At 46.4% G+C, this 27,472-nt stretch overlaps 1 protein-coding gene across 4 annotated transcripts in view; it reads left to right on the top strand.

Moving 5' to 3' along the window:
* The window catches only part of KIF1B (kinesin family member 1B), a 1,137,443-nt gene that overhangs the window by 555,672 nt on the left and 554,299 nt on the right, over positions 1-27,472 (top strand). For 2 of the 4 annotated variants that reach the window (XM_078642262.1, XM_078642261.1), the window contains 2 exons: positions 13,249-13,386; positions 24,058-24,306. In XM_078642262.1, the coding sequence (XP_078498388.1) occupies positions 13,249-13,386; positions 24,058-24,306 (387 nt within the window). The remainder of the gene's footprint in view (positions 1-13,248; positions 13,387-24,057; positions 24,307-27,472) is intronic. The other 2 variants (XM_078642264.1, XM_078642263.1) reach the window with 1 other exon arrangement.

The following is a 27,472-nucleotide window of genomic DNA, read 5'->3' as shown; positions in this document are numbered from 1 at the left end:
TCCAGAGAATGTGATCCGTCATCTGCAAGTCACAACTCAGTTGTTGTACATGTTGGGTTTTTCGATAAATGTACCCAAATCTCACCTGGTGCCCTCCCAGCGCAACCTGTTCATTGGTGCGGTACTGGATACAACTGTATGTTGGGCATTCCCTCCTCCACAACGGATCCGCGACATACAGGACATGATTCTTTTATTTCACAATGGAGCGGTCGTTCCAGTCTTGAAGGTCCTTCGTCTGCTCGGTCTGATGGCTTCCTGCATTCTGCTGGTCAACCATGCACGCTGCCACATGAGGACCCTCCAGTGGTGCCTCCGCAGGCAGTGGTATCAACACAATGGAGATCTCTGAGTCGATCAGGATCTCCAGAGAAACTGCAGCGGATCTGTCTTGGTGGAGCGTGGAGGGCAATCTGTCTCAAAGAAAGCCCTTCCAACTACCTCCATCGGTGGCCACGGTGATAACGGATGCATCCACTCTAGGGTGGAGTGCTCATCTGGGGGATCTGGAGATCAAGGGTCTTTGGTCTCCAGAGGAAAGGTTGCTTCACATCAACCTTCTAGAGTCGCGGGCGATACGTCTAGCGCTCAAGGCCTTCCTCCCTTCCCTTCGCGGTCGGTTCAGGTCCTGACGGACAACACCACCGCGATGTGGTATGTCAGCAAGCAAGGAGGAGTAGGGTCGCAGTCTCTGCAGAGAGGCTCTGCGTCTCTGGTCCTGGGTTCAGGTTCATCAGATTTGTCTCATGGCAAATCATCTGGCCGGAGTTCTGAACGTGCATGCAGACAATCTCAGTCGGCAGTTCTCAGCCGACCACGAGTGGAGGCTTCATCCAGAGGTAGTTCGTCATGTCTTTCGGACGTGGGAAACTCTCGGGTGGACATGTTCGCCACTGACGAGAATGCTCACTACCCGTCATTCTGCAGTCCCCATATTCCGATGCAGGGAGCCTTGGGAGACGCGTTTCAGTTGAGTTGGGACTCACAACTCCTTGACACGTTTCCTCCCATACCCTTGATTCCTCGGGTTCTGAGGAAGATTCACCAAGACCGGGCCCAAGTTATTTTGATCACCCCGGATTGGCCAAGAAGGGTGTGGTACACAGATCTTCTCCACCTCTCCTCGTGCCCGCCGCTTCGTCTCCCTCTCAGGGCAGATCTCCTCTCTCAGATGGAGGGGCAGGTTCTACACCCCCACCTCCAGACCTTACACCTTCATGCCTGGAGATTGAACGGGGCAACCTGAATTCCTTTTCTCTCCCACATGACGTGGTGGATGTCATTCTATCGGCCAGGCGTGATTCCACCAAATCTATCTATTCTTATTGATGGTCTAACTTTGTTACTTGGTGTGGGGAGAAGTCCGTTGATCCTTTGAGGGCTTGGTTGTCTGATATTCTTCAGTTTGCACTTACTTTGGCTCAGCAAGGGTTTGCTGTGGCTACGGTCAAAGGTTATCTTTCAGCCTTGTCGGCTTTTATCTGCCTGCCTGATCAGCCGTCCTTATTTAAATCTCCTGTGGTTCTAAGGTTTCTGAAGGGTCTTACAAATAAATTTCCTCCTTCTCCCTTTATTGTCCCTCAATGGGACTTGAATCTTGTGCTTACTTTTCTGATGGGTTCTCCTTTCGAACCTTTGCACAAGTGTCCTATGAGACTTTTATCTTTTAAGACGGTCTTCCTGGTTGCAATTACCTCGGCAAGGAGGGTAAGTGAGCTTCAAGCTCTTAGTTCAAAGCCCCCATTCTTGACCATTCATGCTGAACGAATGGTTCTTAGGACCAGGGCTGCTTTTCTGCCTAAGGTGGTAACTCCCTTCCATCTAGGACAGTCCATTACCCTACCTACCTTCTATCCTCCCCCTCACCCTTCCAAGGAGGAGGAGAGACTTCACCGCCTAAACCCTAAGAGGGTGGTGAGCTTTTATCTTGATAAGGACAAGAGACTATCGAGTGGATGACCAGCTCTTGTTGGATTTGCTGGCTGCAGAAAAGGAAGAGCTGTGTACATTCGCACACTTTCAAGATGGATTATACTATGCATCAAGGTCTGCTACTCCCTGGCGGGTAAGGAGCCTCCAGAGGGTATAAGAGCTCACTCCACTAGAGCAAAGTCTTCTACATCTGCTTTGTCTAGGGGTGTACCTGTAGAGGACATTTGTAGAGCTGCGACTTGGGCTTCCCTCCACACATTTGCGAAGCATTACTGCTTAGATTCCGAAGTGAGGAGGGACGGCCACTTTGTGCATTCTGTCCTCCAGGATTTTCTGGAATAGGAGAGTGGACACCCTCCTCCGGGAGTGGGGACTGCTGTGGGACTCTATTCACAAGGTGATGAATCCACTGGCAGATGTATCCATCAGAAGAACAAGTTACTTACCTTCGGTAACGCTTTTTCTGGTGGATACAGTATCTGCCTGTGGATTCCTCACATGCCCACCCGCCTACATATAAATATTGTGTTTTTCATGCATAGTCTACACACCAAATGTGTAATTTTGGATATTATGTACTGTGTACACTGTATATGTATATATCTACTGTCATTGGTCCGTCCTGGTGCCTCGAAGGCATGGAAAAAAGGACGGAACTGACGTCATCATGCCAACGTAGACCTAATAAGGAGTCTGTGACGTCAGTCGGAGTTGCGCTCGATGCCGTGCTCCTATGACGTCGTCCACGCCGGCGTGCTACAAAATAATTTTCCGAACGTTGCTGACGCAGGGGGATATTCACAAGGTGAGGAATCCACAGGCAGATACTGTATCCACCAGAAAAAGCGTTACCGAAGGTAAGTAACTTGTTCTTTAGAAACGTTTTTTGTTACTAAATGCAGCCTAAAATTGAGAAAAAACGGTCTGTGATAGGTTTTTGAAGGGTGCTGCTCATAATTTAGACATCTTGGACTCTTCACCCTTTCGATTTACATATGGATACAGTATTCACTGCAAAAAACACCGTTAAAGTTCAGTTATGGTTACAAAACAAAATCTAAAAACCACCGACATTTGCTTGTTATTTTTAGTTAAGTTAACCACAACTCGTTCGCCCGTTATTCATTCGTTTTGACCACCAAATATGACCTCACTCTGATCACAACCTCCAGAGCTACCAGTGCTCTGCCTTTGGCCAGGTAACACAGCAGTGAGCTTCAGGGATAGGCCGAGTGCCCAGGCCTCGATGCTAGGCAAGCGCTTAGTGCATACAGCCTTTGGCCAACTCTCCACAGACTGACAGCCCCTTCTGCATGCTCATTGGGGACTGGTTGGAGGACCTAACGTACAGCCAGTCCCTGAGTCTAGACATCAGTGTGTGGCAAACTCTACTGCACATATCCTTTAGCTAAGTGCGGCAATGGTTGGCAGCAGGGCCTGGCGCCAGTTCCTTCGTCCAATACTCTGGGGTGACTAACCCCCACTATGCACAACCTTGGCTTTATGCAGCAGGGCTCACCCGCAAGGCCTGACCTATGGCCAGGCCTACACTCAATCTTCTGTGGATGGACAGTCCCTACTGCTCGTAACCTTTAGACTTTTGGAGAGATGGTTGTGAATGGGGCCTGGTGATCAACCAGGACGTGCATCGAAACGATATTGAGCGGCCTACCTCCACTGCACACGGCTTTCAGCCTTGCACAGCGGAAGTTAGCTGCAGGCCTTACACCCAACCCTTTGCAGGCTGCCAACCTTTTGCATACAGCCTTTCAAATAAGATTTCATACATGTCTGTGATACAGCACCTGCACATTAACAAGTAAGTTATGCTCCTGGAGTTAAAGAATTATGGGCCAAATGTAGGTGCCCGAATACCAGTCGGAAACGGCCGAAAATACCGATTTTCGGCCGTTTCCGACCGGTATTTGGACATTGTTATGTAGGGGTGCAGAAAACTTATATATTCGGTAATTTTACCGAATCGGTAAAATTACAGAATCGGTAAATTTACCGAATATGTAAATTTTACCGATTCGGTAAATTTACCGAGCGGTAAAATTACCGAATATGTATTTTCAAATGTAGGTAGCACTTGTAACAGTGCTACAGGGCATTCAGGATTCGGTATTTACCATGTAATACTATTACATGGTAAATAACGAATCCCTGTGTACATGCACATCTGTGCATGTACACCTGTGCCATGTGGCACACAGACATGCCCTAAGGGCATGTCTGTGTGTCACATGGCACACAAGCCTGAAACATCGGTGCAACAGGGTGTCAAAGTGACACCCTGTTCCCCCTGTCAAATCGGTAATTTTACCGATTAGGTAATTACCGAATCAGTATTTGCTATTGATTCCTATGGGCTTCAAGGCCCATAGGAATCAATGGCAAATACCGATCTGGTATTTACCGAATCGGTAAATACCGAATCCTACCGAAGGGTAAAAATTACCGATTTTTTTTAATCTACATCTAATTTACCGATTCATAACTACCGAATCGGTAAAATTCGGTATTTATGAATCGGTAAATTAGATTTACCTACATCGGGCCCTATATGTGCTGTCACAATGAGGCAATTAATCTCCCAAGAATAAACTCCAACGTGGCTTGTACTTAGATCTTAAGAATGCAGATGGGTTTGTCATCTCCTTGAAAGGTAACCCCACCTAAGCCTTCTAAAGTAGTACCTTTTCATTACTAGTTATCTTATTATGCAGTAATTAGGAATAGCCAGCAGAAAGTTTGGAGGTACCATCAACAACAGTGGAAATTTAGTATAATTGATCAGAAATCCTTACCATGCAGGTCTTTGAGTTGAGTCTTTACTTACAGGCTCAATTTCTCCTATTAGCAACATGATAAAACTGAATTGAACTAGGTAGTACTGGACAACATTTTAAACACATCAGCACCATCAAACTCTAAAGTCCTAGCACATCCAACTCCACAGAGTCCACTCACTCTTTAGTTTTTGGCGAAAAGGAAACTTATGTTTTTCCCAATGCCCCAAAGAATAGCATATCAAAATATAACTACTCTAGTTGAAAGAAAGTGTTGTCAGATAGCTTGGTTTTGAGAACATTGAATACTTCCTGTGTGGCTAAGTTCTCCCATGTTCATGAGAACTTGCGGAGGACATAGTAGTACTAGAGCAAATGAAGCAGCCATTCTTTCAGCTCAGAGGGTGTGGCAAATAAGCATAAAGGTGTTTGATGAAGACTAGATTAGATGAGGAGGATTTAGTAGCGAGGTTGACGAGTACAGAAGTGGTCACCCATTGCCTTGCATGGATACAATTGAAAGGATGTACAAATTAGTTTAAAGGAATGCAGTTTGATGAGGTTCACTTTGGTGCGAAAGCAGTCTCAATAGAAAGACTTAAGCAGAGTAGGGTCTCAAGCCATTTACTTGGAAATAGTCTTGCTGGCAAGCAGTTTTTTTAACATCCTAACAGTGATGGATACAGTTTGCCACAACATTTAGTACTGCAACAAGCACTTCAAAACCGCAACAAAAATGGTCTTGCCAGCGCCAGAAAGTACTAAGCTTGCACTTATCATCGATGACCTCTTCACCGCCTCCACCACTATCCACAGACCACAAGAATTTGAGGGCCTAGTAGTAGAAACAGGGAAACAGAAATATGATAAGAACATAGACACTGGATACCACCACTCGTACTTGTGACTGTGCTGGGCACTGACAATGTAAGTCGAAGTGGGTCCCTAAAGGCAATCTGAGATATTTTAGTGATCTGACCTGAAAGTTCTGCATGTTGTTTTAGCTTTCTTTTGTGCCAAATAAGACACAAATATAAGTAGACCAAAGTATGTTTGAGTTTAGCGTTTAGTAACGCAAGAGAAGATTTAACGTGTCATACATAGTATTTTTTGATTTTAGAATTATTGATCACCTATCAAACGCTGGTCCTGATGAGGCCTTCAAAGTTATACAGGCTGAAATGTGTACTCTTTATTTGCTGTGGAGGAGCTAACCAAAGATTCATTCTTATAATTGTTTGGATTGGGGGAAGTGTCTAATCTGGCACACAAGAAGGCTACTTGTTTATTTCCCAGGCGACCTCTTAGGTGGAGTTTAGACTTCTAAAACAAATACTTAAAACCACCATCGATTTTTCCTGTAAGGATATTCATTATGCTTGTTTCTTAATATATGTATGTATTTAAAAAAAACATCTTTTCCATCACTTAAATGCCCTCAACTGCATTGTGAGAAAATAAGTGTACAGAAGGTTGGACACCAAGATATATGGTTGTCAATAATTACTCTTTTGTGTTCACAAACAAATTTTGTTTTTATTTGCTACATTAGTTGTCGTTTGATTTTTGGCCCAGCACGTCTTGTTTTTTATATTACACATGCTTGCCCTAAAACAGCAGTGATTAAAGGGAATCCCCTGTTTTTTCCGAATGAAAGTCCCAGATAACTGCTGCTGTCTCCAAACAACATGGGAGTTCAAGGACTATTGGGAAATGTAGTTTGTCGTCAGGTTGGCATAGGATAGTGCAACAGTTCTCATTCTCTTGACTTCTGTGGATACCTAATAAATCACTACTGGAAGCCATAGCCCCCCCACCTCAGCAATTTCTATGATTAGAATCTTGAAACAATACACAAAAATACAGAAACAAGTATTCATCAAACAAATGCACAAATATGAAAGACCAGGTTAGTGTTAGATTCCTTACCTTAGAATATCCCCAGGCGTCAGACTGGATCCGGAAAGTTTTAAGTAGCAGTACCCTTGCACGTCGGTAGGCATCGTCTGCGGCTCCGCGTCCGTCGTCGGCGTCTTGATCGCCGGGATGACTTCGTCGGAGCACTTAGACGCCGCCCTCGTGCGCTGGCGTCAGTTCTTCTTTTTTCCGCACCAGCAAGCTCAGATCAGGGAAGAGCAGCACTCCTATTTATTTATTGACTAACTTTTTCCCCGGTAGGGGTGCCTGGGTTTAAACCTTGCGAGGATTGTCACCGCTTGATGTCGGTGACCGACCTCCACCGTCGGTGCCTTTACTGTCTCGGGGCCGACCAAGTCGTGCCCCGACTGCCGGGCCTTGACCTCGAAGGCAAGGCGGGAGCGGTTCCATAAGCGACTCGAGCTCCGGCAGTCGGCCTCCCGCCGCAGTCATCGCCGCTCGACGAGTCACCACCACTCGTCGGGCTCCAAGTCCTCAGGTAAGTCAAGGCACCACTAAAAAGAAGTCGAAGAAGCGACATCGCTCTTCCGACTCCCCCGGATGCTCGCGCGACGCTGACGGGGGTTCGGGTGACACTGCCCACGTGACTCCACCGGAGCCACAAGCACAGCGTCCAGCTCCATACTTGCCGGTCCCTGGGCTGCACGTGACGCCGGAGGAGATTAGTGCTTTCCTCACGGCCATGAGGTCGCACTTCCCTCCGGACCATGCCGAGGCGCCTTCAGGCCCCGCGGGTCCGTATGGGAGCCCTAGCGAGCTGGCGGCTCAGGCCCTGGTGCCGTCAGGTGCTTTGGCCCGGCGCCGTTAAAGACTCCGGTCCCGAAGCCGCAGGGCTCCTCAGGATCCAGGCTTGAATCCGTGACGTCGCCAGTCGACCTTACGACCCCTCCGCTGGCGCCTTCCCCAAGGGTGTCGCCCCCCGACGCCGTCCCCGGATGACGTCGTCCCCGATTCCAGCCCCAGTCCGGGTCCTGCATCGGACCGGCGCCAGCTTCGACGCCGATCGGTGAACCCTTCACCGACGACCCGGCTCCATCATTTTTCCCCGACTATCAGGAGATGGATGACGAGGAGAACTGAGAGGGGCCTGAGGACCCTCTGGCACTGCAGTGCCAGTTGAGCCAGGACTGGGCAGACGAGCTGGGGGAGGCCAGTGGTCTGGACACTTCGCCCGACACTGGATTTGTCTCCCCTCCAACCGTGGCTACGAAGGAGGGTGCTGCTTACAGCGTGGTGTTGACTAGGGCAGCCAAAGCCTTGGCTCTTGCGCTCCCTGTCGCGGCCTTGAGGACTAACCTCACTGAGGTGCTCAAACCGCAGGCAAGCTCCTCGGAGCCTCTCCTGCTGTTTAATGAAGCCCTCACTAACGTTCTGGTAGGCACCTGGTCCAAGCTCTCTATGGGCCTTCCTGTAGATCGGAACGTGGCCCGACGCCACCACCCGGCTCCGGGCGACCCCAGCTTCCTGTCCGTTCACCCCACCCCAAGAGCCTGGTGATCCAGGTCTCTACATCCCAGACCGCATTCCCGACCGCTCCTCCGGATTGGGAATCCAAAAGGTACGATCAGTTTGGGAAGAAACTGTTCTCCTCCCTGAGTTTGGGGTTGCGGTCTATCAACACCGTCTGCCTTTTGGTCCGTTACACCCCCTCTGTGAGGTACGGTTGCGGAAGTGCTGCCACAGTGCCCGGTGGAGGTCCAGGCAAAGCTTACCCAAGCCCTAGCGGAGGGACGGGATGCAGCACTCTATTCGATACGGTGTGGACTTGATACCACGGACTCGCTGGGTAGGGCAATTGCAACGACAGTGGTGGTTCGCCGCCACGCCTGGCTGAGGTCTGCCAACTTTTCGGGGGATGTCCAGGCCACCCATATGGACATGCCTTTTGATGGCCGCCGCCTCTTTAGCGACAAGGCGGACAGTGCACTGGAGCGTTTCAAGGACTCCAGGGCTACGGCCAAGTCCTTTGGCCTCGGCCAACGCCAGCAAACTTCTGCTTTTTGCCCCTTTCGTGGCCAAGGAAGGGGCGCCCCCACACGTACTGCTAGCCACAGGCGGCAGAACCAACATCAACCCGGTCGCGGACGTGGTAACCGCCGTGGCGGTGCCGGGGTACAACAGCAAGGTCAGTCCACATCCGCCCCGCAACATCTGCCTCAAAGTCCACCTAGTACGAGCTTTCAGGCCCATTCGACGCCAGTGTGGGGCAGGGTTCGCCATCACCTCCTCCACTGGCGCTCCACTTCGGACAGGTGGGTGCTGCAAATTGTCCAAAGGGGCTACTCCCTCCCCTTCGAGGCAACCCCTCCAGCCATGCCACCACAGTACCACGCATGTCGGGGGATCCCTTGCAACTTCTGCAGGAGGAAGTTATGGCCCTCTTGGCCAAGGGGGCCCACGAGCGCGTTCCTGGGCCAGAAGTAGGACGAGGTAGATACTCCCACTACCTTCTGGTACCCCAGAAGGGCAAAGGATGCCTACGTCCTATTTTGGACCACTGGAGTGTCAACGGCTTCCTTCGAAAGGAGAAGTTCAAGATGCTGACTTTAGCTTAAGTCCTAGCTGCCCTGGACCCTGGAGACTGGATGGTAGCGTTGGACTTGCAGGACGCATATTTCCATATTCCCGTCCTGACGGTCCACCGTCGTTACCTGCGGTTCACGGTAGGCCACAAGCACTTTCAGTTTACCGTGCTCCCCTTTGGTCTTACCAGCACCCCTCCGGTTTTCACGAAAGTGATGGCGGTGGTCGCAGCTCAACTGCGCAGATCAGGGGTCTCAGTCTTCCCCTATCTCGACGACTGGTTGTTGAAGGCGGGCTCGGCCAAGACACTCGTCGGCCACCTCCAGACTACGGCCGACCTCCTGTACCTGCTAGGGTTCTGCATCATTGTGCCGAAGTCACATCTGTGCCCCTCTCAGAAGCTCCTCTTCATTGGAGCGGTTCTGGACTCGGTGCAGTTTCGTGTTTATCCTCCCGAACAGCGGGTTCGGGATATTCAAGCTCTGATTCTGATCCTTCAGCCTTTATCCCGAATCTTCATCAGGTTGACGCTGCGGCTTGTTGGGCTGATGGCCTCCTGCATCCTTCTGGTGCATCACGCCAAGTGGCGGATGCGGGCTCTGCAGTGGGACCTGAAGTTGCAGTGGGCCCAGCATCAGGGCAACCTGTCCAACCATGTCCGGATCTCGGAGGGCACTGCGAGACAGTTGCAGTGGTAGCTCACGGACCGCGATTGGGTCAGCGGCAGATCCCTCTCTCTACCCCAACCGTAGTTGTGACGGATGCGTCCCTCCGGGGCTGGGGGGCCACATGGGAGAGGCGGTGATCAGAGGCCTCTGGTCTCCGGCGGAGTCCCGGCTCCACATCAACCTTCTGGAGCTGCGGGCGATCCGGCTTGCACTGAAAGCATTCCTTCCCTCTGTCCGGGGAAGTGTAGTGCAGGTGTTCACGGACAACACCACCGCCATGTGATACTGCAACAAACAGGGTGGAGTGGGGTCGTGGGCCCTTTGTCAGGAGGCTCTGCTCCTCTGGCAATGGCTGGAACACCAGGGCGTCACCCTGGTGGTTCAACACCTGGCAGGTTCCCTGAATGCCAGGGCGAACAAACTCAGCCGCCGGTGCATGATGGATCACGAATGGCGTCTGAACTCGGACGTGGCGCAAGGCCTCTTTCAGCAGTGGGGAGAGCCTTGGTTAGATCTATTCGCTACAGGAGAGAACGCGCAATGTCATCAGTTTTGCACGTTGGAATTTCCAAGGCGGTGCTCGCTCAGAGACTCTTTTCGTCGCGAGTGGAGCTGCAGTCTGTTGTATGCCTTTCCGCCTATACCACTTGTGGCCAGAGTGCTGAAGAAGATCCGGCCCGACCGGGCCCAAGTCATCCTTGTGACTCCGGACTGGGCACGAAGATACTGGTATCCCGAGCTACTCAGCATGTCAGTCGATCCCCCGATTTGTCTGCATCTTCAGGGGGACCTTCTGTCGCAGCAGCAGGGGACGGTCCTCCACCCGAAACTGTCCAGTCTCCAGCTACATGCGTGGAGATTGATCAGCGACAGTTGAGGCCATTTGACTTGCCTCCTGAAGTCTGTGATGTTATTCTGGCAGCCAGGAGTCCCTCCACAAAATTGGTATATGCCTGCAGGTGGAACACATTTTTGGCATGGTTCACAGCAAAGGCTGTGGATCCACTCTCTGCCCCCTTTTCAGAGGTTCTCCTCTTTCTTCTTTTTATTGCTCAGCAGGGCTCTGCTCTGGGCACTGTCAAAGGCTACCTCTCTGCCATTTCAGCCTTCTTGAGGCTTCCTGATCAGCCTTCTCTTTTCAAGTCCCCTGTTGTAAATAGATTCTTGAAAGGCATCACGCACATGTTTACTCGTGTTCCTTTCGTGATGCCTCAGTGGGACTTGAACCTTGTTCTAACCTATTTGATGTGGGCTCCTTTCGAGCCACTTCACAATTGCCCTCTTCGTCTTCTGACTCTTAAGACTGCATTCCTGGTTGCCATCACCTCTGCCAGGAGAGTGAGTGAGCTCCAGGCTCTATCTTCTATACCTCCTTTCCTCTCTGTCCATCCGGACAAAGTTGTCTTGAGAACTCGTCCTTCTTTCCTGCCCAAGGTGGTTACAGCCTTTCATATCGGGCAGTTCATCACCTTGCCCACCTTCTTTCCGCCTCCGCATCCCTCCACCGTCTGCACTCAAAACGTGCGCTCTCCTTTTATCTAGACTTCAAACACCAGTTCCGGGTGGACGACCAGCTCTTTGTTGGTTACGTGGGCGCTAGACGGGCGGTGCACAAGCGGACCATCTCTCGGTGGTTAGTTTTGTGCATCAAGGTCTGTTACTCTTTGGCCAAGAAGGAGCCTCCTGTGGGGCTACGCGCCCATTCCACTCAGGCCACTGTGGCTACTACTGCCCTGGGCCGGGGAGTCCCCTTGCAGGACATCTGTCAGGCAGCTACGTGGGCCTCGCTGCACACGTTTGGTAGACACTACTGCCTGGACAGCCAAGTCCGGAGAGATGGCTTTTTCGGCCGTTCCGTTCTCCAGGACTTTCTGGTGTGATCTTGGTTCGCAGACCCACCACCGGGGTTGGTATTGCTGGGGCATCTATTCTAAGGTAAGGAATCTAACACAAACCAGTTTCTTTCAGATTCACCAGTTACTTACCTTCGATAACGATATAATTGTAAGAAACCGTAGTTAGTGTTGGATTCCTTACCGCCCAACCCATCCTCCCCGTTCTGCAAACTGATATCTAGGGTTAGGGTATCTCCCTTTGAGGGCCCTAGTTTCATGGCACCAGTGTTGGTCTCTGGCATGGCTCTGCGTTCCTGGCGCGGAAAACTATGTACAAGAACTGACGTCAGCACGCGAGGGCGGCATCTAAGTGGTCCGACGTTATCCTGGCGATCACGACGCCGACGACGGACGCGGAGCCGCAGACGACGCCTACCGATGCGCAAGGGTACTGCTACCAAAACTTTCCGGATCCAGTTTGACGCCTTGGGATATTCTAAGGTAAGGAATCTAACACCAACTACTGTTTCTTACAGATATATCGTTACCGAAGGTAAGTAACTTGTGCATTATTTTGTAATTTGTTTAATTCTCCAAGCAATACAAAAATCGTAATTTTATTCCAATGATAAGGTTGAAGCTTTTCAATATTTGGTTTTATTTTTATTAGCTGAAGCGATTTGCTAGACTCTAGCATATTGCTTTGTTTTTTTATTTATTTATGCTCTCTTTTTGCCAGTGCATATCAGTGCTCTATTTGAAGCCACCAATCGTCCATACTGGATTCTGTTTGATGTACTTGTGCTGCTCCTATTAATCAAGCTACTAAGGATATCAGCTTAATTTTTAGCCTCCAAATTCAGAGTACTTAACATTTACAGTTTTAAAATGTTCTGTTTTACGTATATATAGTTTATTAATCTATCTAAAATGACTTATTGTTCTAAACCTTGGCAGACTCAGAAGGGTCTGTGGGCCATACATTAAGAACGTCTGACCTGGTGTATTCTCCACACACTCAAAGCCTCACACCAGGCAGCATCCACACTTGTAAACACCACCAACCTTTGTTTTTCTCTCAGATGAGCTCTATTTGAGTGTTGCAACTTTAAGCCTGCTGATCCATAAGTGATCAGCCATGTCCCCTGACAGGCAGTCGAGGGACAGAAATGGTTTTAGAAGTGGACAACAGCTTCAGTCATAAGCTTAATTCAGCCCAACAACCTAAAAATCTCTAACTTGATCTTGAAAGTCCATGACATTTTGCTGTTGCATAGGTGAGAAGATTGTTGGAAAGTAAAGGAGATATCATCAGATCAATAGGTTCCCCAGATAGTTGAAAGCAGGTTAGTTGTAAGTTTAATGCAGATATTGAATCTGTGAAGACTTAATTAGTTATGGGAAGGTTAGGCATGCGACAAGTGAGATCCTTGAATACTAATGTAATGCATTGAGGGATTGGCAAGGTGTTATCATTACAGTATTCTTGATTGTTTGAGAAATTTCCTCACATCTCTTAACACCTTTCTTATTGTGCTTCTGTTGTCTCCTGCTCTGTAGGCAGCGCCTGGAACAGATGAGGGAGATGTATGACCGTGCTGGTGAGATGGCCTCTGCTGTGCAGGATGATGGCGAGAGCACGATGACTGGTAGTGACCCTTTTTATGATCGCTTCCATTGGTTCAAGTTGGTTGGCAGGTATGTGATTCTGAATTTTGGCACCGGGCAACAGGTATGGGGCATTTGAATCTGCACTGTTTTCCTGGTCTTCATTGTATGTTCTGTTTTAATGCACTGTAGTAATGGCTTATCTGAAGTCTGTGGTTCACCCATGACCGCCCTACAATATTGAATTGACCGGTTAGAGACAGTGTGAGCATTTTCTGATAGAGACGTCTAACTGCAGATTTCTCATCTTATTAGAATATTCCTCAAGCATCAGACAAGAGCTGGAAAATCTCGAGCAGTACCTCTGAGTGGCCGTTGGTGAGGTTGTGGTGCCCATATAACGCTGACATCAGTTCCTTTTTTTCTGCACCAACAACATTGAACCGGAGAACTGCCTCAGTCGTTTTTGACCACCTTTTTTCAACCATTTTTGAGCTATTGCTCCCAGTGTGCTAGGGACATGTCCCCTACGAAACCAAGTGAGTTTAAACTTTACGGGGAATGTCACAGGCAGATGTCTGTGTCCCCACTAGGTCTGTCTCTGGTGCCTGGGGTCAAGTCACGATTCAAGGCCTGTGCCAAGGGCCAGTCGAAGCAACACAAGGCGATTTGCGAGCGGGCGATGAAGTTCCTTTCTGCGTGTTAGATGAAGGCCCCAATCCTTTCTTGGTCCCGGTCTAGTTCCATGGGCAGATTTTGAGGCCATTCTGTGAGCCATTCCTGCGGACGGTTGTCTTCATGCTCTAAGACCTCTTCCTTCAAGTCGGGTAAGTCATAGAACAACAAGAAAAAGTAGTCAGTGTTCTTAGACTTTTCCGTCCAAACGTGCTCCTAGGCCCCACTCCCACACTGTGTCTGCAGAACTGTCAACAGAGCCCCCTCTAGACTACCCTGAGTTCCCCCAAGCAACGCCCAACCAATTGAAAGAGTTCTATGAGGCCATCTTTGTGCTTCCAACACCCTCTGATGCGCGTACAGGCCCTTGGGACCCTCTAGGTGTCCCATCCGTTTTACCACCAGTGGTCCCGACACCAATGCCAGCGGGTCCCCTGATCCACCCCCAGATCCAGGCTGACATGGATTCCTTCTACCACCTTAGCTCCCTCCTTTCAGGCGTGGCTCCACAGTGAGCCTGTTTTCATCCCCGACTCGAAGCTGGTGCCACCCCTGAACCGCTTGATGTCGTTGCTAGTGCAGTCTAGGCCCTGCCAACCCCTGGACTTCCCTCCACCTGATAGTTATTTCCTTTCGGAAGAGGGAGATGCAGGGAAGGGTTTGGTCCCATGAAGAAGGACCCTGATCTGGCAGAGAACTGGTTCATTTATTTATTTTATTTTATTTCAGTTTATTGGTATAGCACACAACTCACTCCCAGGAGGAGTATCTGGGCACTGTGCTGATTATGACAAGGAGAGCATATCCTAAAACAGACAGGTTTTTAGCATCTTCTTAAAGTTTCTGAAGTCTGGGCAAAGAATGTAGAGGCCACAATCACACATTTTATTAGAGAGTTATACACAGACACCACTTCCAGAGTTCGTTTTGGGAGGCAAAGCGAATGCAAAAAATCTTTAAAAAATTGAAAGGGTGTCCGGCAGGGGTGTGTTCTGGCCCCCTTCTTTTTTGCCCTATATACTAATAAATTGAATGAAGGTCTAGTCCATAAATCGAAAGACACTGCCCAAGCACAGACAACTCCCATCCTGATTTTGTTATATACAGACGATGCGGTTCTGCTAGCAAGTCCCAGATAGCGATTCAAATTCTTATCGCTGAATATACTGCCTTCGTGTCTGATTTGGACCTTCATATAAATAAATCCAAGACCTTTACATTGGCCATGGGGGGCGCTAAAAAGAAACCGATGAGACTCTTATCTTGATGGAGAGAAATAGAACAGGTCCCAAGCTTTAATTATCATGGATGGAAATGGTTCAAAATAGGGCAAACCACATGGGCAAGGGTATTGCAGCAATTTTCAGTTTCTCCCAGAAATTGGGCAGTAAGCCATTGCCAGAAATGATTAAAATCTATTTGGCTAAAATGAGATTTATTGCCACTTACAGGGCTGTCAGAGGATATAGAGGCATTGCAAGTGGTGGAAGACAAATTTGTTAAGCAACTATTTTCAGTCCCACCAGCTTGTAACAACTTTATCACTCACTAGGAAGTCAACTTGCCTTACATTACTGACGTCGTCAAATTGACCGCGCTATCTCTGTGGCTTTCATTGTGGAAAAGGAATACAGTTGATTTGAGTCAAATGATTTAAAAATATATTATGAACCTAGAACATGCCCATATAATTCCATGGTTATCCTACGTTAGAAAAACTTTTGCTTCACTGGGTCTAACACATCTTTATGACATGCCGAGCCTCTGTGAAAGCTTCCCCAAATCAAGGCTAAAAAATATTCATTATGAAATCTGCATCAGATAGGGGTATAGATGCCGGGGAGAAGTGTCTGTATTGTCTTATTAGGGATTACCACAGTTACATCATCTTGCTCTTTCATACCTCTCTTTTGTAGAGAACACCCAGCACCGGTTCATCTTAACTGCTTCAGCGCTACCGCGTTTACCTGCTGTGCGCTGAGAAAGGAGTAAATGGCTTGTTTGTGACAAAGCCAGCTCGTCATGAGCGCAGGGCAGGTAACGCCCATGACGAGCTGGCTTTGTCATTAGCGTCGAAGTGGTTAATTAGATTTTGATTAAACTTCATACCGATTATTTTGAGGTACCCAAAGAACTTATTCTCACTCACTCAGCTTCCTCCATGTCCATGTAGTAAGTCAACTCAATCGACTTTGCATATACTGTTTTGTTCTTTTTATGCAAAGGAAAGAAAACAATGTATTATTCCTTTGCTGAAGAAATTTTGCCTCCGCTCCCCAACACTTGCCCTAGTCGTGGCGCAAAATTTAGAAACCCAGTACGTTTGCTTTACCATGGCTTCCTTTTTACTAGCCACTGTAAAACCCCATAAGGCTTTAAATGGTATTTCACCCATATTTTAATGAACCTATATTTCGTGGTTGACCATTATCACAAACTATTATTACTACAAGTCACGGACGCTGGCTAGTTTTGAACTGCCTCCCCCCGATACTTTATAAATAATATTAAGTCTTTACAGGTCGCACTGAGTTTTGGTCTTAACTGTGTTATTACCTCTATTGTACTGTCATCTTTCAATTTATTTTATCTTGATCTAGCATGAGACATTTCATTTTTTTATTTTTTTTATTTTTTTATTACCATCGTTGGGTCATATGACAATACAAATAATATGTTCACCACTTTTAAATAAAATAATCAATCAATGTTTTTCTTTTACAATACTATTTGATTATAGCAGGTAGGTAGGAAGGATGGATTCCCTGTGATTACAAAAAAAAACCCAATTATTCATCTAAATACTGAGTATACCCCAAATCGATAAACCTAGTCGTTTTTTTCTAATACCCTTCAGAGCGTACAAGTTCCATTCTAGCTCATATATATTAAACATTTTCCTTCTCCAGAATTCAAACGTCAGTGCTTCAGGTTGTAACCATTCTGTAGCTATACATAATCGAGCAATTGACATAGCCATAAATAAAAAATTCTTATATTTACATATATTCTCATTTTCAATAACAATTTGCCCTCCCCCTACTAACATAAGTGCTGGCGATATTTTAAGCGGATGGTGGATGAGCAAGGATATACATTTTTCTATACTTGATATGAAAGAAGATAATTTCGAACATTTATAAAAAAACATGGACATTGTCTGCGTCTTCCCCTCTGCATCGAAAACATTTTCCATCATACATAGGCCCCCATGTTGCCATACGTTTAGGAGTATAGTATAGTCTGAATATTGTCTTGTACACCTGAGCTTTCAAATTGGCAGACAAGCGTATATCCTTCGCCATCAAAATATAACCCACAATATTGAGATCAGTTTCCTCTAATTGATTCTGCCAATATAGATTATATTTATTCAGATCATCTGGCTTATAACCTATCAACAATCGATATATACTACCTATCCTTTTTTTTGATTGGACAGCCTCTATTACCTTTTTAGGGCTAGGTCTGTTTAATTTCTTTAAGCAAAAATCTAATTTGGAGATATTTAAAGAAAGATGACTGAGGTATATGGAATTTGGTGCATATATTAGAGAAGGATTTGAATGTTCCATCAGTGTCGTATAGATCTCCAATTTTACTCAAACCTTTCCTGCCCCATTCCTTTGTTACATTGTCCCAAAATATTGAAGGTAATAATTTTTCCGCAGAAAAGGGAGTATGATAGACAATTCTTTCCAACTTCACTATCCTAGCAACCCTTCTCCAAACTTTAAATCCGGATTCAAGCACCTTGAATCGAGTAGGTTTTATTCACTTGTCGCAAAAATTTTAAATTATTTCTTTTAATTTTTGATCTGTACTGTAACTTTAAATTGCGGTCTGCAGCTCGCACTCTACGACATGTATTATCTATGTACTTTTATGCATTTTAAACAAATGCGAAAAAAAGTTTGAATTGATTGAAGTCAGGGCAAGTGCTAAGATGAAGCACGATTATGTACCAGTATTAAGGCGCCAAATAAGAAAGGATCAAACCCCGAATCTTGAAGTGTGGATCCGTGGGGTCAACAGGAGCGCTTGATTAGAGGATCTTAGTTGCCTAGAAGGCAGATAGTGGTTAAGGCGTGACAACAGATAAGCTGGCCAGGCCGTATGCAGAGCATTTTGTGTCCAATACCAGAGTATAAAAACAACCAGCTTTCTGATGGGTAGCCATTGTAGTTTCCTTAGGATAGTGGTAGAGGAGAAGCGTGCAAGAAGGTTGCAAACCAGCAGAGCGAACGTATTCTGCACTACTTGCAGCTTAGTTAACAGGGAGTCATTTACTCCTGCCAGTAAAGCAGTCCCATAGTCCAGGCAACTTGTTATGAAGGCTTCGACAAGGGCTTTTCTAGAGGCATCCGGAAGCCAAGGAATTGTTTTTTAGGATCCTCATTATGGTAAAACAGGTGCCACGTGTGGCAGTGACTTGATCTTTCATGGAGAGAGACTGATCTATTTTCACTCCAAGATTTTTCACCATCTGCTTGGGTGTGGGGGCAGGACCAAGTTCCACTGGCCTCTAGTCTGTCGACCACAGCTCATCTTCTCGCTGTTGAGTTGGAGACCGTTCTTATACATCCATACAGCGATTTACCTCATGCAGCCTAGAAAGTGTCCTTTACTTTGCCTGGATCAGGGTCAAAAGAGATGAGAAGTTGAGTGTTATCTGCATACAACACGATCTCCACCCCCGTAGGCTTGAACAATTTGGGCTAGAGGTGCTACGTAGATGTTAAACAGAGTTGGAATCAAGCATGATCCCTGGGGGACTCCCTTATTTAATTGCATCCGTCTTGACTTGCAATTGCCAAGACAGGTGTGTTGAGTGCTGTTTTCAAGGAAGTCCCTGAGCCAATGTAGAGCCCTGCCATGCAGACCTCCATCATGCAGCCTGCAAATTAAAATGGAGTTGGAGACCGTGTCGAAGGTTGCTGATAGATCCAGTAACACTAACATGACTGGTGTTCCTGCATCCAGAGATTGAACATATCCCTGACTGCAGGTGCCAGATAGTGTGCTATTTTGACTGTTGTCCTAAATAGACCTAAGTCCTGAGGGGAACCAGATTTAGCTAGAGTAAGCGTGCCCAGCACTTGACTAACAGAGCAGTATTTGAAAGTGCACAGGCTAGCCCTGCATCAGGGTGGGGGTGACTTAAGTCAAGTTACCTTACGGATTGTTCAGGACTAGCTAAGAAGATCTTATAAATTGTGATAGCCAACTTTTTTGAAGCAAAGGTTAAGTCTTCACAGATGTTTTGGGAAACAGCGATAGTGGAGGCACAAGGACGAGGTTTGTAAAGCTATTAAGTGCTTTATATAACTCTTTAGTAGAGTTGCCTGCGTTGGCTAACGTGTAGGTAAGATGTTCTTTCCGTGCTGCCTTAATCATATTATGATATATACCTAGCCTAGTATGATATTCTGCCTTATCCTCTAAGGATTTTGTAAGACAGCAACTGTGTTCCAGCCATTTACTGAACAACGTTTTTTGACCCAGGGCGTTTGACTAACAGCGAGCTCGGTTTCTGGAGGAGGTGTAAATCGGTTTTTAGAAAAAAGCTATTTGGTTAAGGTTGGTTGTAAGGGAGTCATGGTAAGCAGATTTAGCTGAATCAACATCTGTGTGGGATTCAAGAGAGGGGGGCCTTAAAGATCTCTTTAAAGGAAGTTGGTGTAACCAGTTTTCTAGGTTTTTTTCTAGGGCGTGATGATAAACTTGATTAGTTAATGATCTGACCAATTAATGGTAAGGGAAGGTTTGCATGTTACTTCCAAAGCATTGGTCAAAATTAAAAATCTAGCACGTTTATAGCCCTATGCCTGACACTATTTGCTTGAGCCCAATAGTCTCCAGGTCTGCTACAAGTTGTGTTACTCCAGGATCGTTGGTGTTCTCACTGTGGTAATTAAAATCACCTAATAGGAAGTTATCAGAGGCTAGTGCATGTGGTGCAATAATGTTAATTAAAGCCTGACTAACATCTTTCCTCTGTAAGTGCCCTCTAATGCCTTTCAACAGAAATAGAAAATTAAAAATGCTCACCCTGGCTGAGGTCTACTCTACCCTGCAGGCTGGATACCGTTTGAATTATGAACTCTTATAGAATCCCTGTCTTGCGAGCCCACAGACATTACCGGTTGTTCACGGTGGGCCTCAAGCATTTTCAGTTTTCTAAGCAACCATTGGGTGTTCACGAAATTGACGGTGGTGATTACAGCTCATCTTCCGAGGTTGTGGGTTCCAGTCTTCTCCTACCTTGATGACTGGCTGCTGAAGGAGGGCACCACAAACCATCGTCACCCACCTCCAGACTACGGCAAACCTTTTGCACTCTCTGCGGTTTACTAACAACGTGTCGAAGTCGCATCTGACCCGGTCCCACACACTCCCTTTCATCTGAGCCGTTCTGGATACAGTGCAGTTCTGTGCCTACTCTGCTAGAGCAGAGTCCAGAATATGTGGGTTATGATCCCAATGTTTCAACTTGGCCTCCTGCATCCTCATGGTAAAGCATGCCATATGGCATATACCGGCTCTGCAGTGGGATCTGATGTCTAAGTGGTGGAAGCACCAGGGGAACCTTTCCAACCTGTTCCAGATTTCGAAGGAGACTGCAATATATATATATACACTGGTGGCTGACGAGCATTGATTGGGTCAGCGGAAGACCACTCTCTCTTACCCACCCAGTTTTGATAGGGATGACCGATGCGCTTCTTCTGGGTTGTGGTGGTCCTATGAAAGAGGTGACGAGTGCCATGTAAAATAGAACAACATAATGAAACATACCATTGGCTGTTGGCATCCTGTGGTTGACGCGTTGCTCTAAGAAGCCTGTTAGGGGGCTGTGACCCACTTGCTTACTGCACAAGTACATAGCCTGACCAGTGGGGAGTGGAGTGCTAGCAGCAGCAGAGCACTTTACAGTTGTATATCAGTCTTCTGGAACTGAGAGCGACCCGCTTGGCTTTCAAAGCCTTTCCTCAAAGGAGGGGCTGCTTCAGGTGTTCACGGACAACACCATTGCTTTCTAGTATTGCAACAAAAACGGTTGGGTGGGGTCATGGAAGCTGTGCCCAGAGGCCCTATGTCTCTGTTCTTGGCTGGAGTGCCAGGACATTTTCCTAGTCGTACAGCACCTGGCCAGCTCTTTGAATATCAGGGCACCCTTGATGCCTGGCAGGATCACGAGAATGTGTAGTGTCGTCACTTCTGCTCATTGAAGTTTCCAAAGTGGCTCTCGCTCAGACATTCATTCAGTTTAGATTGGAACTCAAGATTCCTGTATGCTTTACCGTCGATACGGCTCCCGCCCCAAGTTCTCAAAGATCAGGACTGACCAAACCCAGGTCAACCTAGAGACACCAGATTGGGCACGGAAAGTATGGTATCCTGAACTCCTGAGCACAAGCAACAGTCCTCTGATCAGGCTGCTCATTTGGGAGGATATCCTGTCGCTGAAGGAGGGCAAGGTTGTGCACCCAAACCTATGCACGCGTAATGTTCATGCATGGAGATTAAGTGGCAGCAGTTGAGAGTTTTTCGATCTTTGTCCAACTGTTGGGATAGGTTTGTGGCCTGGTGTTCCTCACATCATGTGAACTCCCTTTCTGCACCACTGTTGGAGATTATGTTGTTTGTTTAAATCTCTAGCCCAGCAAGGCCTTGTCTGGGACACTGCTAAGGTTTTTCTTGCAGATGCTGGACCAACCTTCCCTGGTCAAGTCCCCTTTTGTGACACTTTTCCTGAAAGGTTTACGTTTGTTTCCTCCTACCCCTTTGAGATGCCACAATGGAATCTCGATCTTGTCCTCACGTTTCTGATGTATTCTCCCTTTGAGCCACTAGACAGCTGTCCTGTGCAGCTTGTGACTCTCAAAACTGTCTTCTTAGTGGCCATTACATTGGCCAGGAGGGTCTTCAAGCTTCAAGCACTGTCAGTCCAACCTCCTTACACCAGCTTTTTCCCTGACAAACTGGCCCTTCGGATGCGTGCATCCTTCCTGCTGAAAGTTGTCTCACCTTTTCATGTCAGCCATACTATCGCTCTGCCTTCCTTTTTCGCCCTTCTTTGTCCTTCGAAGGAGGAGGAGAGACTCCATTGTCTGAACTTGAAGAGAGCTCTTTTGTTCTACATTGATCACATCAAAGACCATCGAGTGGATGTTCAGCACTAATCGGGTTCCCTGGAGCAAAAAATAGCAAGCATGCGCAGAAGCGGACCATCTCTTGATGGATTGCACTCTACATTAAGATCTGCCACGCACTAGATAAAAAGCAGCCTCCTGCAGAATTGCAGGGCCATTCCACCAGGGCCTAGGCCTCTACTTCTGCATTAGTGGGCAGGATGCCTGTCCTGGACATCTCCCAAGCCACTATGTGGGTGTCACTCCACACGTTCACAAAGCACTACTGCTCGGACAGTCCGGTCTATTGAGAGGTATTTTGCTCGTTTGGTCTTCCAGGATTTTCTGGTTTGAGTCCGTTTACAGGCCCAACTGCGGGTATGTATTGCTTGGGTATCTATTCTAAGGTGAGGAATCGGAGGTTAAAATTCTTTATCGAAAGAACAAGTTACTTACCTTAAGTAGTGCGTTTTCTGGTTAAAACTCTAACTGCCGATTTCCTAAGCAACCCTCCCATCCTCGCTGCTCTGTGAACTGGGCTCTTCACCCGGAACATCTCATTGGATACTGTAGACTGTTCAGAACATTGGTTTTTATGTGCCTCAACGCTTTTGGTGTGGAAATAGTAATAAAAGTAACTGATGTCAATGCGCTTCAGTGGCACTTAAATGGGGACTGTGACATCACTTCTGTCGTGGCCGATGTGGAGCTGATCAATGCCATCTACCAGCACTCAGAGGTACTGCTCAGGATTTTCCAATTCAGTCTGACACCTGAGGAATATTCTAAGGTGAGGAGTCTCATTAGATAGTCTCTACCAGAAAAAGCGCTACCGAAGGTAAGTAACTTGTTAATTAATGCCAACCCTGTTCTCCACATCCAAAGGGCATAGGGAAGATTAAAAATGGGGTGACTTGGAGAGTGAATATAGAGGCTTTATGTTCAGTACAGACCATGGGGTTGGGAGGGTAGGTTAAGTTTTAGTTTCCATTCAGGTTGCAGAAGTAATGGGCATTTCTAGAAGGAGTTGAATGGATGTGATCTTTCATACCTGATAGTGAGGTATGTTGAACGACGGTGACCAGAGTTAGGCTAATTTGGGTTCTCTGTATTAGTTTTCTTTTGAGTTCATGACAATGCTGCTGCTTGTTGGTACAATAAGCTGGAAACATCCGCACTCTGTAGTGGCAGAGTTGAGTTGTAAACAGTGATTTCCTTATAACCTAAAGTGTTTGTTTTGTTAGTCAGGTGGAAAATATTTGTAAATAAAGCAGAACAATAAATCCTTTGAGAGACCAAATCTTGTCCCAGAAGTGCTGTTTCCCCCTCCTGCCGTCTTTCCCTTCCCTTTTGCATGGCTTCCCTATCCCTGCCTTCTCTAACACCAGCCCTAGGAGCTTTACCTGGCTTACTTTTTGATGACCAACACCCTTGTCTGAGACTGCCCCCTTTCCCTATTTCATTACACTTCTAACAGAGGTTCTATTGCCACTCTTGTTTGTTTGAAATATTCCTGAGGGTGCCCTTCCTCCCTTGTGTGATACACTAACTTGCAAAAGCTTTACTCCCATTGTTGTTTGCTGCTGTACCTCTGCTGCTTGCCTTCTGTCTCAGTTTAGTTATTTTTCCCTTACCACCACTCAGTCTTTCTTTTTTTACCTATGTTTGATTTTGATTTTTCGGGATTCACCTTCCATGTCTATTGAATGGCAGTCCTCCTGGCAAATCCCCTTGCTTTGCCATTTTACGCCTTCCCTCCAACAGACTCTTCTTCCATTGCCCGTCAGCTTTCCCACTGGCTTCCATTGCTTCCGCTTTCCTGGCTGTCTTTTTCTCCTTAGTTCTCAAAGGTGCCTTTGTGGAAGTATGTCTGCTTTCTCGGTCAGTGAGTCTCTTCCTGCTCCTCTTCCTGCCTTCTGCTAACCAGAATCTTCCATTGAATGATATCTAGCTCCCCTATTTTCCACGGCTGTGTGAATGAACGCCTTGCTGATCGCACGCCGTCCCCCACCTTTTCTACTGCCGACTCGGACATCACTGAGCTCGCCGATGAGCAGCAGGACGAGATGGAAGACTTTGATGATGAGGCCTTTGTGGACGACGCGGGCTCGGATGCTGGCACAGAAGAGGGGTCCGACCTCTTCAGTGATGGGCAGGACCCGTTTTACGACCGCTCTCCCTGGTTCATTTTAGTGGGAAGGTTGGTGAGGTTACTGTGAGAATGGCCAAAAGGGACCAGCTCTTCCTGGGTTTCTAAAAACAAAATCTCTTCCTTGCCGACAATAGGTCTCTCTAGTAGATTTTGGGGACATTGGCAAACCTTGTTCCAGAAGCATTCATCTCTCCCAATGATTTTTAGAATTGACATGTAAAGGAAGTCGATTACCCAAATAAAAACAAGTCTTTAATTGGTGTGCATAGTTTCCGAGGTCTCTGATTGCAGTAGTGCGGAATTGGAAGCATGTGGCAGGCAGGGGAATGTAGTATATATTTAGAGTATACTACAGATAGGGAAAACAGTCTGAAAAGAGGAGAAGCAGGTTTTCTTTGCATCAACAGTTCTTGTCCCAGGGTTTTCCCCTCCTCACATTTAAATGATCCTTTCAGGCTCTTTTCTGGAGGTCTTGATTTACGAAGTAGGTGGCCTCTTAATGAGTTTAAATTCCCATGGCAGTGGTGGCACTTGTTTTGTGTGCCATCTGTCATATTGTGAGTGGTGCTTGGCGGAACTAATAGCAAGCTTGCAATACAGCACCATCTTTTGAAGAGCCACAGAGCCCTGTCCACTATCCCCACTGTGGTTCTTGACACGCTTCTTTGCTGTCACTTCATACTTAGTATTCCACTCCACTGAATAACCTATGCTGTTGCACTTCCAACTCCTCTGTTCTTAATATGTTTTAGACACCTTTCTACTTCTACCCTTATTCCATTCCTGAGAATTATAAAGGGTGCTGTGTGTCTCTGCTTCACTTCTCATGTAGACTCTCAGCTAATTTTCGAGATGAGACCTACTGGGTATCATAGCAAGGAGGAGAATGTTCATAACTAAGCTGCTCGGACTGTTGACCTCGCCACGATTCATGAGTGTTCTAACCATTGGGCATGCTGTGTCTGAATCAGACAACGACTGAACCTTCTTTCTCCTTTTACCAGACACCCCAACCAATCTTTTGAAGAATTCATTCTGTCATTCTCAATATCAGAAGAGCTTGTCCCTTTAGTCATCTCTTGTGGCATGCTTTGGGCATGGGAGGGTATTTTAACATTTGGACTGAATAATAGTGTGAATTCATGGGCATTTGGAGTATTTCTCTCAGTGGGTGGTAGCTGGTTAAAGACCTGCTGTTCAAGTCTTAATTCAATTCTGTGTTTCAGTCACACACAGCTGCCACAGTCATCTTGAGTTACTTTTTTGTTTTTTATGTTGGTTAATTAAATTATTTTGTGTCTGCTAAATTTCATTTCTGTTTTTGTTGCAAGTATGCCATTATACCTCACCAATCTTTCTGCTATTCCCACCCCCTTATAGGCCTGCTTTCAGTCTGCTTTGAAAAGTGGTGAAGTGAAATAGTGTTTCTCTGGAGGGATGGGCACTGATACTTTATCTGTAAGCCTGGTACAGAATTTGTCTGTCCCTTTTTAGCCAGTACTGATAGACGTGGTATATGTCCAACTGAAACGAGGCTTAGCTAGATGTCAAGGCTTGTGCATAGGACTGTGCTGCAGCTCTCCTCCACTCATTCCCAACCCCCATGGTTCTGCACTGCAAGAATATTGTCTATGTATTCATATATATGCATGTATATTTATATTCTAGATGCCTTATGGCTTCACATTACAGTTGATCAGATTATTGAAACAAAGTCGACATTCCCATTCCTGAAAGAGTCCTAATTCAAGGGGAAGCAAATAGGCCATTGTGGATCTTAAGTTCTTCCTGCGATAGAATGTTGATTTTTACAAGTAGTTCCCTTGACACTATTGAAAGAAAGCTCTTTTCGACTGGAAAAAGGCTGAGAACAAAGGTTACTCTCTAGCAAATCGAGTGTCATTGTATATGGAATGAACTCCCTTAACTAGCAAGAAACCATGCTAGTACTTGATTTAGTTATGCAATACAGATACTTATTAGTTGTATCCTTTGAACAAAGCCCATGAAGTGTATTTATGTTGTCAGTTTTTGGAAACATCATTGGGGAGTTGTTATTGTCATAATTCGGACTTGGCAACGGTGTCAATAATTTGAAGCTGGACTTCACTTCATTAGTAACTTCATTATGGGGAACTGTGCAAGTGCGTGTAAGTGCAAGCGAGGTAGGCTAGCTGCCTTGACGTCCTTTACTCTGCCGTTGTCAGTGATGCTGTGTGATCCAATGTCATGATGACAGTTTGGGCTAGGTGGGGAATTTGGGTTACTGCCACATCCCCTTCACTTTCTTCAGAAGTGAACTAAGACACAAAATAGTAGCACAGCCATGACTGTTTTGGCAGAGAGAACCATTAAAAACACTGAACACTTACTGTAGAGTAAGAAAAATAACATGAGTTACACCTACTGAAGATAAATGATAGCAAATTGCTTGATAGTAAAACACGTACATCAGTCAAGGTTCAGAGAACTAGAGAAACCCCGACTTAATGAAAGAAATGCCTTGATTTTAAAGGAGCCTGATAACCAGACATGAGAGTCTCTGATTTTAAATAAAAATTAAGCACATCAGCTTGCAAGCAAATGATAGAATATATGGTGATTTCGAATGCTACTTTCATCTAGGTAAAATACTAAGACAGGGAACAGATCCATCTGTTGCCAGTGTCAGACAGTGTCTGGATGCTGCCATAAGATGGACCCCTAATAAATATAATTTTATTGATCTGGAAACATTTGTTCAGTTATCAGTGCTGTCAAAGAAGCCAGGATTCACAGCAAATGTAATAGGTGCTAAAGAGGTCTTTGAGAATTGGCTGATCTGAGCTGATTAGAAAACTGAATAATAATAATCCTGTTTAAGGAACCTAAAATGAATTTGCAACATTAATGATCTGATATCTTTTTACACCATTTGTTGGTTTGAAGTGTGAATGAGAAGCCAAGGAGCAGGAAGCTAGGAAACCATTAAGGCATTGGAGCAACCATTCATGACACGTACCGCATACCCTCTGAGTCCTAGAGCCCGCGTTTTGTTAAAAAGAACAGCTAGAATATAGCGTAGACTGCATTTTACCAAAAGACCCATTGAAACTTAAGACATTCAGCAAAGACTCAATATGTTGGTAGTAAAGGAAATGGATGCTTTTTAACAGTAGGATGATGACGGACCAGTGAGCAGAAACAAGTTATTGCCTGCTTCTATCTCACCTTT

This window comes from Lissotriton helveticus, chromosome 5_1, assembly GCF_964261635.1.
Source record: "Lissotriton helveticus chromosome 5_1, aLisHel1.1, whole genome shotgun sequence".
NCBI lineage: Eukaryota > Metazoa > Chordata > Amphibia > Caudata > Salamandridae > Lissotriton > Lissotriton helveticus.
Note: the sequence above shows the minus strand (reverse complement) of the source record. Positions and strands in the feature narration are given on the sequence as shown.